The sequence below is a fragment of the Poromitra crassiceps genome (genome assembly GCF_964638095.1).
Source record: "Poromitra crassiceps genome assembly, chromosome: 19".
NCBI classification, from domain to species: domain Eukaryota; kingdom Metazoa; phylum Chordata; class Actinopteri; order Beryciformes; family Melamphaidae; genus Poromitra; species Poromitra crassiceps.
In genome coordinates this window covers 9,662,934-9,677,933 of record NC_139646.1, presented here as the reverse complement: position 1 = coordinate 9,677,933, position 15,000 = coordinate 9,662,934, and the positions used below count along the sequence as shown (strand labels likewise).

Below are 15,000 nucleotides of genomic sequence, written 5' to 3'. Positions count from 1 at the left end.
CACATATAACAGCAACCGTTTGTTATTAAGACACAAAAAACACTCATGTAGTGCTTCCATACATTTGTTCTTCGTAAAAAACCCGGCAATCAGTTCAATACAACACATACATTATGAGAGGAGAAATACAATGAGCAAGCACTCTTTTTCTTTCAGAAAACCATACAGGACAAGATCATAGCAAACTAAGAGAAGTCAGAAAAACACACACATATGCACTTCTGCACACACACACACACACACACACACACACACGCATGCACGCATACAGCACCAGTGCGTACCTTTTGACACTATTGGACTGGTTTAGCTGGGACTTGCGGTCCAGAGAAGATGTCTTCCACAGTTCGCGCTTCTTTGAGCGCTCACCATCACATGATGAATCTACACAAATAAATCATAAAATAAAGCTTTACTGGGAAAAAATCTGAGGAGCATGTTGTTGTGAAAGTAATGATAAATGATTCAGCTGAGCGTCAGACACATGTGGACATCTCCTGTATGTCTGTGTATTTGTCCATGTTTCTCACCCTGGAAAAAATGTAGCTTTGAAGCATGCTGGTCCTCGTGCCCTGTGGAGATGCTTTGGCCATTGTGCTGTGTGGGAACATTTCTCCGGTCTGCCTCGTGGTTCTGTTGAGCCGGGGAGATGGTCGCCGTCTGACCCGGCTGCTGTTTGGACAAGCCGGAGGGATTGAGGGGCGTTGCTGTCTCCTCCAGAATCCGTCTCTCCTGGACCAAACACAGATAACAGAATGCCAAAAGCACATGGACACACACATCCATACAAAGACACATGAACACACAAACACATGCACACAAAGACACATGAACACACAAACACATGCATACAAAGACACCAGGACGTGTTGTGTGTTCATGCTGTGTTTGTAATAGGGGTTTAACCGTTCACAAAATACATGGTTCGGTTTGATACGACACAGTGGTGGTGTCACGGTTCGGTATGTTTTTGATACAGCAAAAAAGTATAAATTCCAGTGAATTTTCTTTGAAATATTTTTATTTATTTATTTTACTTATTTATTTTATAAGTTTCACAGTCTAATGTACATCTTTATTTCAATTTACGACAATGTTTTTTTTAAATACCGTACTTTTAATCTTTTTCATCTCATTTCATTTCATCTCATCTCGTTTTGCACTGTTCAGCAGTGAAAGATTAGTTTGGTTTGCATTAATGCGTATTGAACCTAAAGCCTTGTACCTAAACACGAATACGCATATTGTAATTGTAATATACATATTGTTACACCTGTAGTTTGTATGTGTATCGATGTGTGTGTGTGTGTGTGTGTGTGTGTTTGTGTGTGTGTGTATGTACCTCTTCATTGTGTCTCCTCTCTTCCTCCTCCACCTCTCTCTGTGCTCTCTCCCACTCCTCCTTCAGCTTCTCTTGTTCTCTTTGGTATTGCTCCTGCAAAGATATTAATGTTAAATATGCACACTTGCACAGACACTGACACACACACACACACACACACACACACACAGACTGATATCCAATAGTGACTATGATGCGTCCTCTGGTACATACGACCTATGCTTTACACACACCAGTACACCAGTGTACCTGTAGGAGGCGCTCTTGCTCCTGTTGCCACCTCTCCTGGCGTTTACGCTCTTCGTTGGGGTCCCAGACCCAGTGATTAACACGCTTAGCCAAGTTCAACATGGGGGTCTCAATCTACCCAGACCCCACAAACAACCACACACACACACACACATGCAAACACACACAGGTGTACCAAGCAAAAGGGCAGAAAGAGAGGAAAGGTGAGAGGACAACAAGTCTGACGACAGTGACTACAGCTACTGGAGAGGAAGGATCAGGACAGTGACTCCTACTGGAGAGGAAGGATCAGGACAGGGTTCAATTCAGAATGAAGGAGAGAATCCCAGTCTGGATAAAACCAGTTGCAGTTGTCCAGAGCTACTTACGGTGACATTGCTCTCTTCAAGTCCCTCTGTGAAATAGGAAGACAGACACAAAAATAAAAGTTACTACTGTAACTAATAAGACAAACTGAAAAGAAGTTATAAAGGTGTCATGCAAGTGTACCTGTCACGGTGGGCGAATAAGCCTGCACGTTGTTGGGTGATGTAGCGGGCACGGCCTCGTTCTCCTGCGTTGGTCTCACTGACAGCACCATGGTCCCATTGACCTGAAAGTTGAATAGTCAACTACATGAATAAAACAACTCAAAAATGTATTTGTCTTTATAAATGTCTTTTGCACCTATTGATGCATGTTTCCCTACTATTTAATCAGCAATCACCGAGGTCACTTGTAGCATTATATCACCTGTCCGTTGCTGTGGATGTCCGAGGGGTGTGGCTCCACGTATGTCTGCGTCATCTCCGTCACGATGGTTGTTGTGGTGATACAGTTCCGGCCTCCGAGCAGGGAGCTGATGGCAGAGCCTGAGGACGGTGTCACTTTCTCCGTGTGCGGAGGCGGTGACTGCTCCTCTTTCTTCTGGTTGGCAGCCGTCGGCGCAGAAGGAGCCTCTTTGTTCCCCTCTGGCGAGCGGAGAGGAGAAGAAGACGGTGGCGGTGTGGACACAGACGTCTCCTCTGTCACCTCTCGAGGAGAAGAAGACGGTGGCGGCGTGGACACAGACGTCTCCTCTGTCACCTCTCGAGGAGAAGACGCAGCCGGCGGTGTGGACACACACGTCTCCTCTGTCACCTCTCCGTTCAGGCGCACCAGCCCATCCATCTGAAGTGGGAGGCACACAAAAAGTCAGCATTAGCCGTGAGGTCGGAGCAGTGAAGTGCACAGGGTTAAAGCGGTGCTTCTCAATGTGGGGTCCGGGGGCCACCAGGGGTTCTTCGGTGGGTTCCAGGGGGTCCCCAGCAAATTGATGAATTGTTATACTTCAGCCATTATATGTAAGCAATTTAGAAATGAACACAATTACAGAATGTAGAAGAATGACTGTTTTGGTCATGGTTTCACTCTTATCTAACATACAGATAGTCATAGAATTCTGGACAAAATCATATCTGATATTCAAGATATTTCAGATTTTCCGGAACAGAGGAAAAAAATCTAATCAAAAATCTAATCAAATGGGGGTCCGTGGCCCTAATGTGTACTAGATTAATAATGTGTACTAGATTAGTGTGTACTAGATTAGGGGTCTGTGATATGAAGTTGAGAATCCCTGGGTTCGAGGATGCTGGATGATCTGTGTTAACGTTGAGCGCTCACCTTGACTGGTTTGTGTCCAGAGCGTGCGTTCCTGGGCTGGCAGTAGGGCTTGGCTGTGAGCAGGGGGATGGGTCTGGAGGGGGCGGGCGGCTGGGAGGGGTGTGAGCGCGGAGGCTGTGCTTGCGCCGTCCGAGGTGGCGTTTGTTTCGCTCGGGGCTGCGTATCTCTTAAAATGGGTTTTTGGCCTGCTGGCCTCGGAGCCTCTGTCTGTTTGGTTTGAGGTTCTTTGTGTTCTTGGGATTGACCTGGTGTCGTGTGTTGTAAGTGTGTGACAGTGGCGGGGGGATTGTTAAGTGTCGGGGCGCTGGTGGAGAGGGCAACTGATCTCTCTTGTTCTGCACTTGTGTCCATCTCTTTGTGCTTCTGGTCCATTAGAACAGTTGGCTCTGGTTTGTGCAGAAGGTCCGACGTCTCAGAGTCAGCAGCGGATTGTGTGGGTTCGTGCTCTTGGTCCACCTGACTTGGGTCCGTGTTGGATTGGGATGTGGATCTGGGCAGTTTCAGGCTGTCCAAGGTGGCGTCGCTGATGGTGAAGCGAAGAGCGTAGTGCTGTAAAACAATGGATGCCTCCTCTGGAGTCTCTGCCTGCCGGTATGCTTCACACAGGTCCACCTCTCTGCGCTCCCTAGAAAAGACGGGTGGTGGGTTGGTAGGGGGACAGAGTGTTTGGGGTGGAAGGGAGACACAAAGAAAGGAAGTTGGGGGTGGGTGAAGAAGGAAAAAACAAGGAAAATAAATGATTTCCCTCCTCGTTTCTCTCCAGTGCTTTTCATATGGTAGATTAATAATGTACAAGGTGACCTTTAACGCTAAATTAACAGCTGGGCAAAGGCTAATTTAGCCCCTTTAAAGCTGCACAAGCTGCCCAAAATCCTACACAAGTCTGCCCTCATTGTTGCCCTGGACTAAAATGAGGGCAGCCCACTTCAGGATAGGCCAGCGGGAGTTCTGGTTCTGACCTACTGGCACATTCATTTAGCCTGGGGATAAAAATGTTCTGCAACGTTTAAAAGGGCTTCTTCTCTGAGCCGTTCGCTGCCCTCACTTTTCCTCCACGATCTCTTTATAGGTCTTGATGCTCTTCCTCTTGTAGGCGTGGCCTCCCTGCTCCTTCATCCTTTTCTCCATCCTCTTCCTCTCCTCCTCTTTCTTGATCAGGTCCTGTGATGCGCTGCGGCGCCGGCTCTTCCAGCAAGCCAAGGCCTGTCATAGGTTCATATTGTCAAAACAATGCCAGCAGCGTTTATTCGGGATATTACTTGTCATTTGAATATGCCAAAGCATTTCACAGCAACACATTGTATTCATTCTCTCATTTACATAATAGCCTACATGCGCTCTCGCTGTATTTAAATAGCGTATGTCTTTTGTGTTTTCCCATGTTTGTCTCTTACGTCTTGCCACTGGTCGCCCTCCTCTTGATTGTCGTACTGTTCATGCATTCGTTCATAGCGTGATTGGCTCAGAGGCTGTATATATCCCACCTCTTCCTCGCTAAGCATGTCGCTCATACTCACACTCCTAGACAGGAAATAGGAAATGAAGTGTAAATTGGCGTATATACAATAAAGACAAATTTCTGCATTCTTCTTCTTCACTCTTCCCACATGTATTCACTTGGATCAATTGGACCCCTAAAAGTGAGAAAAATGCAACTGCTAATTGATAATAAGCAAATTAAATTGATTTGGCAGTCAAATACATTCATTCAACTTAGTGGTAGTGGGTTAGTCGAGCAGTCTATATAGGAGTGTGTATCTTGACAACAAACCAATAAACAATAAAAAAAAGGAGAGCATTAAATTAGAGGTAAAACTGAAAAATAAATGATGAAAATGAAAGGCTGGAAGTTATTAGCATTATGAGCTGTGACATGAGGACAATGCATAGGAGTAAGCATGTGATGAGATCAGTGTATATGCATATTATTATGTTGGTTGTTGATGGCAGTCTTGAAATCAACCATGCAGAGTCTGTGTATCTTGTTGCCATGCAAGAGCTCCATGCAAGAGCTCATCCAGGTTCAACGCGGAGAGACTTACTCAGTGTCCTCAGACATAAAAGCAACTCGTCGACTCATCCTAAAACAATAACAGAATAAAGTGAATGACAGGGAAGAGCAGGTGAAGGGAAGCGTGTGTGTGTGTGCGTGTGTGTGTGTGTGTGTGTGTGTGTGGCGGGGGGGGGGCATAGTTCATATCTCAAGGGAAGGCTTTCAATGTAACACATCATTGCAGCACAAAGGTAGTATGGTACAATTAACATTATTTTCAGAATGGGAGTGAAGAAGATGCATGCAATTGGAGTTGATGGGGCATCTCACATCATGGGGGGCAGGTCATCCTCCTCCGACCAGAGAGGTCTTCTTGGTGGTAGCTCACCCCCAACTCCCCTCTTCTTCTCCACCCTCTCCTCAATCCTCTCCTCCACCCTCTCCTTAGCACTCTTCACCACACTCTGCTCTTCCCCTTCTTTTCTCTCTGTAGCCACACTACAAGGCTGGGCAGAGGGGGGGCTGGGCGGAGGGGTGAGCGATGGAGAGGAGAGGGGTTCAAACACTTCTGTGACAGAGGTGTTAGGGGGGATCTTGTTGTCTCCCGCTTGCTTTCCCTCCTCGTCCTCCTGCCTCTCCCTCACCCCTGCGCACTTCCTGGTTGGGGCTTTGGAGGGCGGGGCCTGAGGTTCCGCTGCCTCAGTGACGATGCTGCCGAGAGAGTGAGCCGGCCGGTGATAAGGAGCAGGTTACCAGGAAATCCAGCTTTAAAATACGCAGACAAACAGCAAACCAGGCCAAACCCAACTCAAACACCCAACGAGCAAAAGTGGACCGAACAAGCCGAGGTTAGACCTGACCGACAAAGACCGGATTAGCTCAGATGAAGCAAAACTGAGACAAGCAATATGGGACTGTAATGGCAGAAAAACTGCACTAACTGAAAGTGTTGTTGTTTTGGCTCAATAAAGCAGTCGTTCATTGTAAATATAAACATTGCAGGAGTTATTGCATGAAACAGTCCATCTGTGCACAGAGTCTCTCTGATAGTGAAAATTTCCTGACCAGAAGAGCACCTAACTCTCCTCAGCTCACCCAGAGATAGCCCCCCACCCTCGGGACCTGTGAGTTTCGATGAAGTCAGAGGACTTCAGTTCTCTAGGGATTTCAGCCTTCGCCCAGTTCACAGATGGCCAGAAGGATACAATCATATCTGCTCTACTCCCACACGAGCACAAGGCTGTGAGAGAGGACAGCAGAAATGAGCTGACTCATCTCAATGATGTTCCTGGAACATTAGCAGGTCTCAGAGGGGAAAGGGCCATCACTGAACACTAAACACAGACAATAATGAGTCAATCAATCAATCAATCAATCAATCAATCAATCAATCAATCAATCAATCAATCAATCAATCAATTTCACTCACAGGACACAGAGGTGTAAGAATCTGACCACAATCACCAAATCAAAGCCGACAATACCTACGAACAATACAATGAAAATCACAGCTGCAAGCAGTCAAGCATGCTGGGACGGGACCAATCTAATCACACCATCAAGTCAGCATCAAGTCTAAAAGATCCACAAACTGAACGTGAGAAAATGCTCCTCTTCACCAGTAAAATGATGCATGTTAGTTGGAGTTGGCTGATGCATACACTCACACACAGTCTAAGTCTAGAAGTTGAGAATACTCTTCTCAGCTTACAAACAAACTATGCCACAGTGAATACCTTTCACTAGCCATCTTGTCTGTGAATTTAGGCCGGCTGTGTAGTTGGCTCATTCCAGACAACGGGCTGGTCTTCGGTTTGGCTGATCCAGGAACTGGCAGGAACTGTTTGAAGCACTGGCTTGCTCCACCCGCACCGGGTTTTGGGAACGATCCAGTCCTTCGGGCCATCATGTCATCCTTCGCCGGGTTGGGCACAGGCCCATTTTCATCGTACTCATCATCGTCATCATCGTCGTCGTGGTCATCGCTATGAGCGGTTGCCCGGATCACCGTCGTGTCAGTGCGCGGTTGAGGTGTTTCCATGGGAACCCTGGGCTGCTGTTGCTCCGCTCTAGGAGAGAAGCCCCTTTAAGACCACCGTAAACACTGTAAACATCAAGCAGGACGATCTCTCTGAGATGCACACCACACCAAGCTGGTTAGTGTCCTCCACACACTGTTAGACAACACCCGACCACACACTGTTATCAGCCCACCTAGCGTGCAGCTTCCTGTTCCTGTCGGCCTGCACGTCCCTCTTGCTCCGCGGCGCGGCGTCAGTCGTGACCTCCTCTTGTTGTGTGCAGCGTTTGGAGGCGGGGAGGGGCAGGAAACGGTTGTAAGTTGCCGTAACGCCGCTGCTCTGTGTACGGAAACCCCTCGTCCTCCGCGCCATCATGTCGTCTTTCCGAAGATCCGGGATCCTCTCCTCTTCCTCCTCATCCTCTTCCTCTGCTCTCCGTTCGTACTGAGCTATACGTGCGTCCAGCTCTGCGTGAGTGGGAGGGGCTTCAGGGGACAACGGTGGGAGTTGGGCGGTGGGGGGCGGGGTTTGCGTGAGGTCAGCACCATCTACCTGGCTGTGAGGGCATCACAAAAAGCCGTAACCTCAGCAGCAAGAGTGCAAAAAGCCCTGCCCACCTTCATAGCCCAAGCTCACATGTACTGACACAAACGCAGGCAGGGACATGCGGTAAAGCAGGCCAGGAGAAGTCACCGCAACTATTCGATAGTGATTTTAGAGAACAGTTTGGAATGATATTGAAAGCTGGTGGGAGTGTCTTGGCAAAGAATGACAGAGCTTGATGCAAACAATCTGCGTTAGAAAATAAAACATTCAGCACTCTAAGACATCTGTTCAAAATCCATGAGGAGATTTAGATTTACACCACCAGAGTCATCCAGCAGCCTATAAACTGGAGTGCTGGTGCATTGACCAGTCATTCCATTTCATTCATTCAAAGAAAATCTGAAAAATCTTATCGGAAGTAAACAGATTTGTGTATTACGTCAGCAGAAAGTTTGAACAGAAATGTTGTAAAGTAAGATTGGTGCAGCTGCTGTGGCTCGTTGCAGCAATGTGTGCCTGTGTATGCGCATGAGTACATTTGTTTGTATGTGTGTGTGTGTGTGTGTGTGTGTGTGTGTGTGTGTGTGTGTGAGAGAGAGAGAGAGTGTACCTTGGTTTCCTAGTTAAATACAAGCAAATCAGTACAATGCAGGGGAGTGCAGCCAAGCTACCTAATTCACTAATCCAAACAAATACAATGTTAAAGAAAAATCTCTAAACGGCACTGACAAGACCATTAACTAAGTAATGCATTAGAGACAAAACACCTCATTAAACCATAATAGTCCATAATGTTTTATATGTGGGCCCCTTTGAATTCTAGCCAACATCTTAGCGGTCTTGGCCCTGGCCTCATACCTGTGTTCCCACTCAGAAAGCTGGGAGCCCAGGCCAATGGTAGGTATGGCAACAGTTGCCTTGGCAAGGAGTCGCCTTAGCAACTCTGTCTCCTCCCCTTCCCTTGGCGTGACTGTGTCGATCGGCTGCTCGATCTCAGTCACGCCCCCAAAGGTCACAACTTTGCTATGACCGTGCCCGACCTTTGCTGTGCCGACGACAGGACTTCCATAACTTTTCTCCAGACAAGCCTGACACACAGGCGCTGGGCTAGGCTCACTGTAGATACAAGCTCACACATGAAGACATGAAGACACACACAGTGACGCCGGCACACGCACACACACACACACACACACACACACACAATCAACCAAAGGGTAGAAGAGACAAGACACAGGAGGAGGAGAAACATGGTGGAGAAGAAATCATGAGCAACTAGAGAGACAGAGGATCAGAATGGTCAACATGAGGAGAGAGGAAGGATGAGGTATGGAGTATGGAGTATGGATATGGACATAGTGAAGGGTGTTGCACTGGCATCACCTTGACACACACACGTACACACACACGTACATTCACACACGGTCACACGCGTTAAAGCTTTTTGTCTCTTGGGTCAAATAAAAGACTGTAGGTAGGTCGTCACATTTTCCTGCTAACTGTGGCTGCTATGGCAACATGAAAAAACCCATCTAATGACATCAGCACAGAGAGGACAAACAAAGACAGACCAGTGTTCACACAGCCCAGACTCTCCTCTCCCCTCTTTTGGTCAGACGCAATCTCTCTCTCTCTCTCTCTCTCTCTCTCTCTCTCTCTCTCTCTCTCTCTCTCTCTCTCTCTCTCTCTCTCTCTCTCTCTCTCTCTCTCTCTCTCTCTCTCTCCCTCTCTCTCTCTCTCTCTCTCTCTCACACACACACTCACACGCACAGGCACACACTTGCCAGTTCCCTTACTCTGTTTCAATGCCTGTCAGAGAGGACCTTAGAACACAATAATGTGGAGAATTAACAACCACATGAGAACATAGGGGGGTACAGAGAGGAGGAGGTAAGTACAGGGATGAGTAAAGCTACAAGATATGAGAGACTAAAGACAAAACAGAGACTGAAGCAATACTGAGAAATAGAGCAAACAATTAATAATTATTCTTTAAAAAGAAATTGCAGTATGAACTTCCAAATCACAGAGGCTGCAATGACAGTAATTGTTTAAGAGAGAGGGGCGTCTAAATGGATTTGTGAACAACGTGTTTCAGTGCTTTGGCCCATGAATTAAGTGCAATATTTGTGAAAAACTTACATCATACTCAAACTCACTAAATCCGGCACAATAACATCCATTTTTTACTCAAACAATATTGCAATATTCTGTCTGTAATCGTAGCTAGACTTTTTATTTGTTTTGGCAATATATTTAATCTCCACTGAGATACTGAACAAGTCGACAAATGTTCGAAACAGCGATAGATGAATGGCCCTGAACTGTCTGCATGCACGCACGCACACGCACGCACGCACACACACACACACACACACACACACACACACACACACACACACACACACACACACACACACACACACACAATTGTGGCCACACTTGAAGTACAGTAGCATTGGGCTGCTGTGTGTGTGGTGTGGTGTGGTGTGTGTGTGTGTGTGTGTGTGTGTGTGTGTGTGAGAGAGAGAGAGAGAGAAAGAGAGAGAGAGAGAGAGTGAGTGTTGGGCACCTGGGTTCAGTCATCCTGAGTCTCTCCCACTTCTGCATATCTGCCTGGCTCATGGAGGCAGAGACAAAGCTCATTGGTCCGTCCCTCTGAGGGCGGGACCTAGCCTGAGCCCGCCTGTGAGCCAGGTCATCCTTCTGCTTATTGGGCACCGCCTTAACCCCTCCCTCTTCTCCCTCTTCCTCCTCATCCTCCTCTTCCTCGTGACGTGGGGCGGAGTTTAGGAAGGGGTTGTCTTTGCGTGTGATGATGTCAGGGACCGCCTCCCTGTCACTGTTCAATCACAGAGGCAGTGCGGTGCCGTCACACAGCACGCGTCAGAGTGGAACACACGCACGCACACACACATCAAAGCCAGAGGCACACGTAGCCGGTCACCACAGCACCCAAAGAAAGAGAAAGCAGGAAAACCGGAAGGAATATTTAGCCGGAAGTTAGAGGAAATGAAGGAAGGAATGAAAAAAAAGGACAAATTCACGCACAAACAAGCTCACAAACACGGCTAACCTGATCTCCTTTTCCTGCAACGCTTGCTGCGAGGCCCGTCTAATGCCCTCCCAGCGCTCGCGGTCTTTGCTGCTACATACTGGAGCTGGGAGGAACTGGTGCACCCTGGGAGGCGCGGGGACGCGAGGCCCCCGCCTGGACGCCAGGTCGTCCCTACGCACGTCTGGCACTTTCTTCAGCTCCGCGGCGTCTCCCTCGCCGTCAGAGGAGGAGTCCCACGCAGCTTTCTGAGTGTTCAGAAACTCGTTGTCACAGCGAAGGATGATGCTCGGGGACGGCGGCCGGACTTCCGGTTCCTCGGACGCGGCGGCCGGGCTGCGGTTGAAGACGGGACAGCATGGCGCGATCATTTCAGAGACGCTTGAACAGCCACCATGCTGTATCCTGAGCGGAGAGGTCACGACGTGCAAAGCTTCTGGCTTGACACGCACACCCACAAGCATGATTATGAAACGCAGTCATGTCCATTAGTCCTGAGTAGATCACAGTCCAAATGTGTCAGTGTGTTTGACACAGCAGCCCCAAAGCAATCACTCAATCAACCAGCAATGCCTGTCCCCTGAAACCAAAACCAGCCCTTACCTACACAACAAGCCCATACTAAGCAAGCAGTTAGTTATCAATCTCTCCAGAAACCATGAGTATGCCAACGCACAAAACCAGACAAACATTAACCAGTATTCTGCAACCAGGTAGCCGCATATCACTAAACGTCAAGCAGCGGCGCTGCGTGTGAGAGGGAGCTCACCACAACACACCATAAACAAACAAGCGTCAGCTAGTCAGCTGTTGGTTAGTGACCACGACCAAAAGCGTCTCTCGCGCCCCCTCCTCCCTGACCTGCTGTAGCGAACGGCAGCGGGCAGAACCTTAATCCCTGCCTTCTGCAGCATCCGCAGCCTCCTCTGCTCCAGGACTTCCTGCGTCAGCTCCCCCTCTTCCTGTTTTGGCTCCTCCCCCTGGTCACCGCTGTCCTCGGGTGCTGCCCAGGTGACCGTCTTGGGGGCTCTGCAGCGCGGCCCCGGTGGCTTGCCCTCGCCCTGCTCTGTGGCGGCGTGGGGGTGACTGGGGGGACGGTGTGTAGTGTTCAGGGAGAGATCAGGGGTGAGTCTGTGTGTGTGTGTGTGTGTGTGTGTGTGTGTGCGTGCGCACGTGCGTGCGTGCGTGGGTGTTTTTTTTTGTACCCCATACTGATGTGTTATCTTTTTGTTTTCCCTTGCAGCACTTTATGATTAATGGTTTGATGAAAAGTGCATTTGCAAATAATATGTGCCGTAATTCTAATTAGCATCAGAGTTATTTGTTCCATTTCTGCGTTGGGCCACATTACCTCCGCTGCTCGCCCTCCTCTGTGCGTGCTTTGCGTCGTGGAGGCGGGATGTAACAACTGGCATTGGCTCGGTTGGGAAGAAACTGGTTAAAGGGAACGGGGGCTCTTGAGTCGCCGCTGGCGGTCCGCCTGGCCAACATGTCGTCCTTCCGCACATCTGGCTTCCTATTGGGGGCATCGGCCTCCGAGTCGCTGCCTCGCCCTGAGCGACGCAGAGAGAGAGAGAGAGAGAGAGAGAGAGAGAGAGAGAGCACAAAAAGAGGTTAGAAGTGGTAGAGTGAGGAAAAAACAGTCTTTGCACAATAAATCAACGCTACTGTACTATGGAAGCAAGGCAGTGCAGTTTCTCTGTGACCTATCGGGGAGCATCGGGAATGTGTCGGGAGCGTCGGGAATGTGGCTATTCTTGGAGCTGGAATTGTGTTTTTGTTGTCACCTTGCTACTTCCCTACTTTACTGTCAACATCAAAGAGACTAACAGGATGCCTATTACCACCCCCCCCCCCCCCCCCCCCACACACACACACACACACACACACACACACACACACACACACACAGGACAAGCAGGATGTTGACTTCGTTCAGAATTTCCCAGGTCCAAATCTCTAGGGATTGCTGCTTAGACCGACAGCTGTTGCATTTGAGGGCACACATATGCTCAAGCAGACAGACACGCATACGCACACACACACACACACACACACGTGCGCGCACACACACACACACGCACACACACACACACACACACACACACACACACTCTCTCTCTCTCACACACACACACACACACACACACACACGTTGAGACATTCAGCTGTTGTCCACAGCCGGTCTGACTAGCCCTGACACACCAAGGTCAACAGCCTAACATTAGAAAATAGAAGTCAAACTATCTACAGAGGAGAAAGCACTGAGGAAACAAGAAGCTTCATATTACTGCTATCAATGAATCACTTTCCTCTCTGAGAGACAGAGGGTCGGTTATCTGAGAGACAGAGGGTGAGCTAACAGAGACAGAGGGTGGGCTAACAGAGACAGGGGGTGGGCTAACAGAGAGACAGAGGGTAAAGGTAAAGGTAAAGTCCCACTGATTGTCACACAATGTGTGAAATTTGTTCTCTGCATTTGACCCATCCCCTGGGGGAGCGGTGAGCAGCAGCGTGCGCCGCGCTCGGGAATCACATGGTGATTTAACCCCCCAATTCCAACCCTTTGATGCTGAGTGCCAAGCAGGGAGGCAAATGGGTCCCATTTTTATAGTCTTTGGTATGACTCGGCCGGGGATCGAACTCACGACCTCCCAGTCTCAGGGCGGACACTCAGACCACGAGGTCAGGTCACTGAGCTGGTTGAGGGTGGGCTAACTGAGAGACAGAGGGTGGGCTAACTGAGAGACAGAGGGTGGGCTAACTGAGAGACAGAGGGTGGGCTAACAGAGACAGAGGGTGGGCTAACAGAGACAGTGGGTGGGCTAACTGAGGGACAGAGGGTGGGCTAACTGAGAGACAGAGGGTGGGCTAACAGAGACAGAGGGTGGGCTAACTGAGAGACAGAGGGTGGGCTAACTGAGAGACAGAGGGTGGGCTAACTGAGAGACAGAGGGTGGGCTAACTGAGAGACAGAGGGTGTGCTAACTGAAGGCTCTTTCACACCGGCCTTGAAAGCCGAAAAATGCACGGAAAATAGGATTAGCGCCTCCGATGTGAAAGTCGTGAATGCGCTTTGGTGGACAATTGTTTTACGCCTTTTGTCCCGCGACGGGAGGTAGTAACAGCGCCGGGTTACCTGGCAACCCGCCTCCACTTGAAAGGTCGTCGCAGCGAGCCGGAAAAGGTGCGAATGGTCTGCTCATTCATAAAAAAATGACAGGGGAAATCACCTCATGTGATCAAGAAAGTGCAGTAGTGAAAGTAAAAAAAGTAGCCTATACAATCATGACTGCAGGGACGCCAGGAGGAATGCTCCATGCGGTTAGGCTTTATGCTCAAACGATGTTGACATTAGTTAACGTTAAGTAGTCATGTGCATTTATAGCCTATACTATTCCCCCGACGAACGTTATGCAGACTGCAGCTGTTTGATATGCGGGCGGTCGTGTATCGTTCCAATTTTAGTAGGACACCATATCGATCTGCCCGCCCACCATGCGAGTGCACCTATCCTCCCTGTTCAGCGGACTAGGAGGGAAGTCTTGTTGAATGAATTCGTTCATCATACAGTAGCCTAGGCTACACTAACCTATGAAAATATTCATTTGGGCTAGGAGGAGCAGGAAATCCCTCCGCTCGCCTTTCAATGCGGGAGCAGGGGATTTCACCTGAAAGTACAGAGCAGCACGGTAATGTGGCCGTGCTGCTTGGCTCGTGTGAAAGCAATTTCTGTGGCGAGGCGGCTGGCTTTACGGGACTCCTAAACGGCAATTTTTGCGCGATCTGTGTATGAAAGAGCCTTGTGAGACAGAGGGTGGGCTAACTGAGAGGCAGAGGGTGGGCTAACAGAGACAGAGGGTGGGCTAACTGAGAGGCAGAGGGTGGGCTAACTGAGAGACAGAGGGTGGGCTAACTGAGAGACAGAGGGTGGGCTAACTGAGAGACAGAGGGTGGGCTAACTGAGAGACAGAGGGTGGGCTAACTGAGAGACAGAGGGTGGGCTAACTGAGAGGCAGAGGGTGGGCTAACTGAGAGACAGAGGGTGGGCTAACTGAGAGACAGAGGGTGGGCTAACTGAGAGGCAGAGGGTGGGCTAACTGAGAGACAGAGGGTGGGCTAACTGAGAGACAGAGGGTGGGCTAACTGA

General features: G+C 49.1%; 1 protein-coding gene across 1 annotated transcript in view; it reads right to left on the bottom strand.

Moving 5' to 3' along the window:
* Positions 1-15,000, bottom strand: part of LOC310793432 (uncharacterized protein) — a gene marked incomplete at its 5' end in the record, with an annotated part of 31,934 nt that overhangs the window by 3,795 nt on the left and 13,139 nt on the right. Inside the window, 20 exons of the mRNA XM_083655251.1 lie at positions 285-384; positions 531-732; positions 1,343-1,435; positions 1,592-1,705; positions 1,960-1,985; positions 2,081-2,183; positions 2,324-2,740; positions 3,236-3,860; positions 4,281-4,438; positions 4,630-4,756; positions 5,278-5,316; positions 5,559-5,939; positions 6,342-6,446; positions 6,965-7,297; positions 7,443-7,805; positions 8,624-8,911; positions 10,368-10,637; positions 10,872-11,186; positions 11,712-11,936; positions 12,202-12,403. Coding sequence (XP_083511377.1) covers positions 285-384; positions 531-732; positions 1,343-1,435; positions 1,592-1,705; positions 1,960-1,985; positions 2,081-2,183; positions 2,324-2,740; positions 3,236-3,860; positions 4,281-4,438; positions 4,630-4,756; positions 5,278-5,316; positions 5,559-5,939; positions 6,342-6,446; positions 6,965-7,297; positions 7,443-7,805; positions 8,624-8,911; positions 10,368-10,637; positions 10,872-11,186; positions 11,712-11,936; positions 12,202-12,403 — 4,486 coding nt within the window. The remainder of the gene's footprint in view (positions 1-284; positions 385-530; positions 733-1,342; positions 1,436-1,591; positions 1,706-1,959; positions 1,986-2,080; positions 2,184-2,323; positions 2,741-3,235; positions 3,861-4,280; positions 4,439-4,629; positions 4,757-5,277; positions 5,317-5,558; positions 5,940-6,341; positions 6,447-6,964; positions 7,298-7,442; positions 7,806-8,623; positions 8,912-10,367; positions 10,638-10,871; positions 11,187-11,711; positions 11,937-12,201; positions 12,404-15,000) is intronic.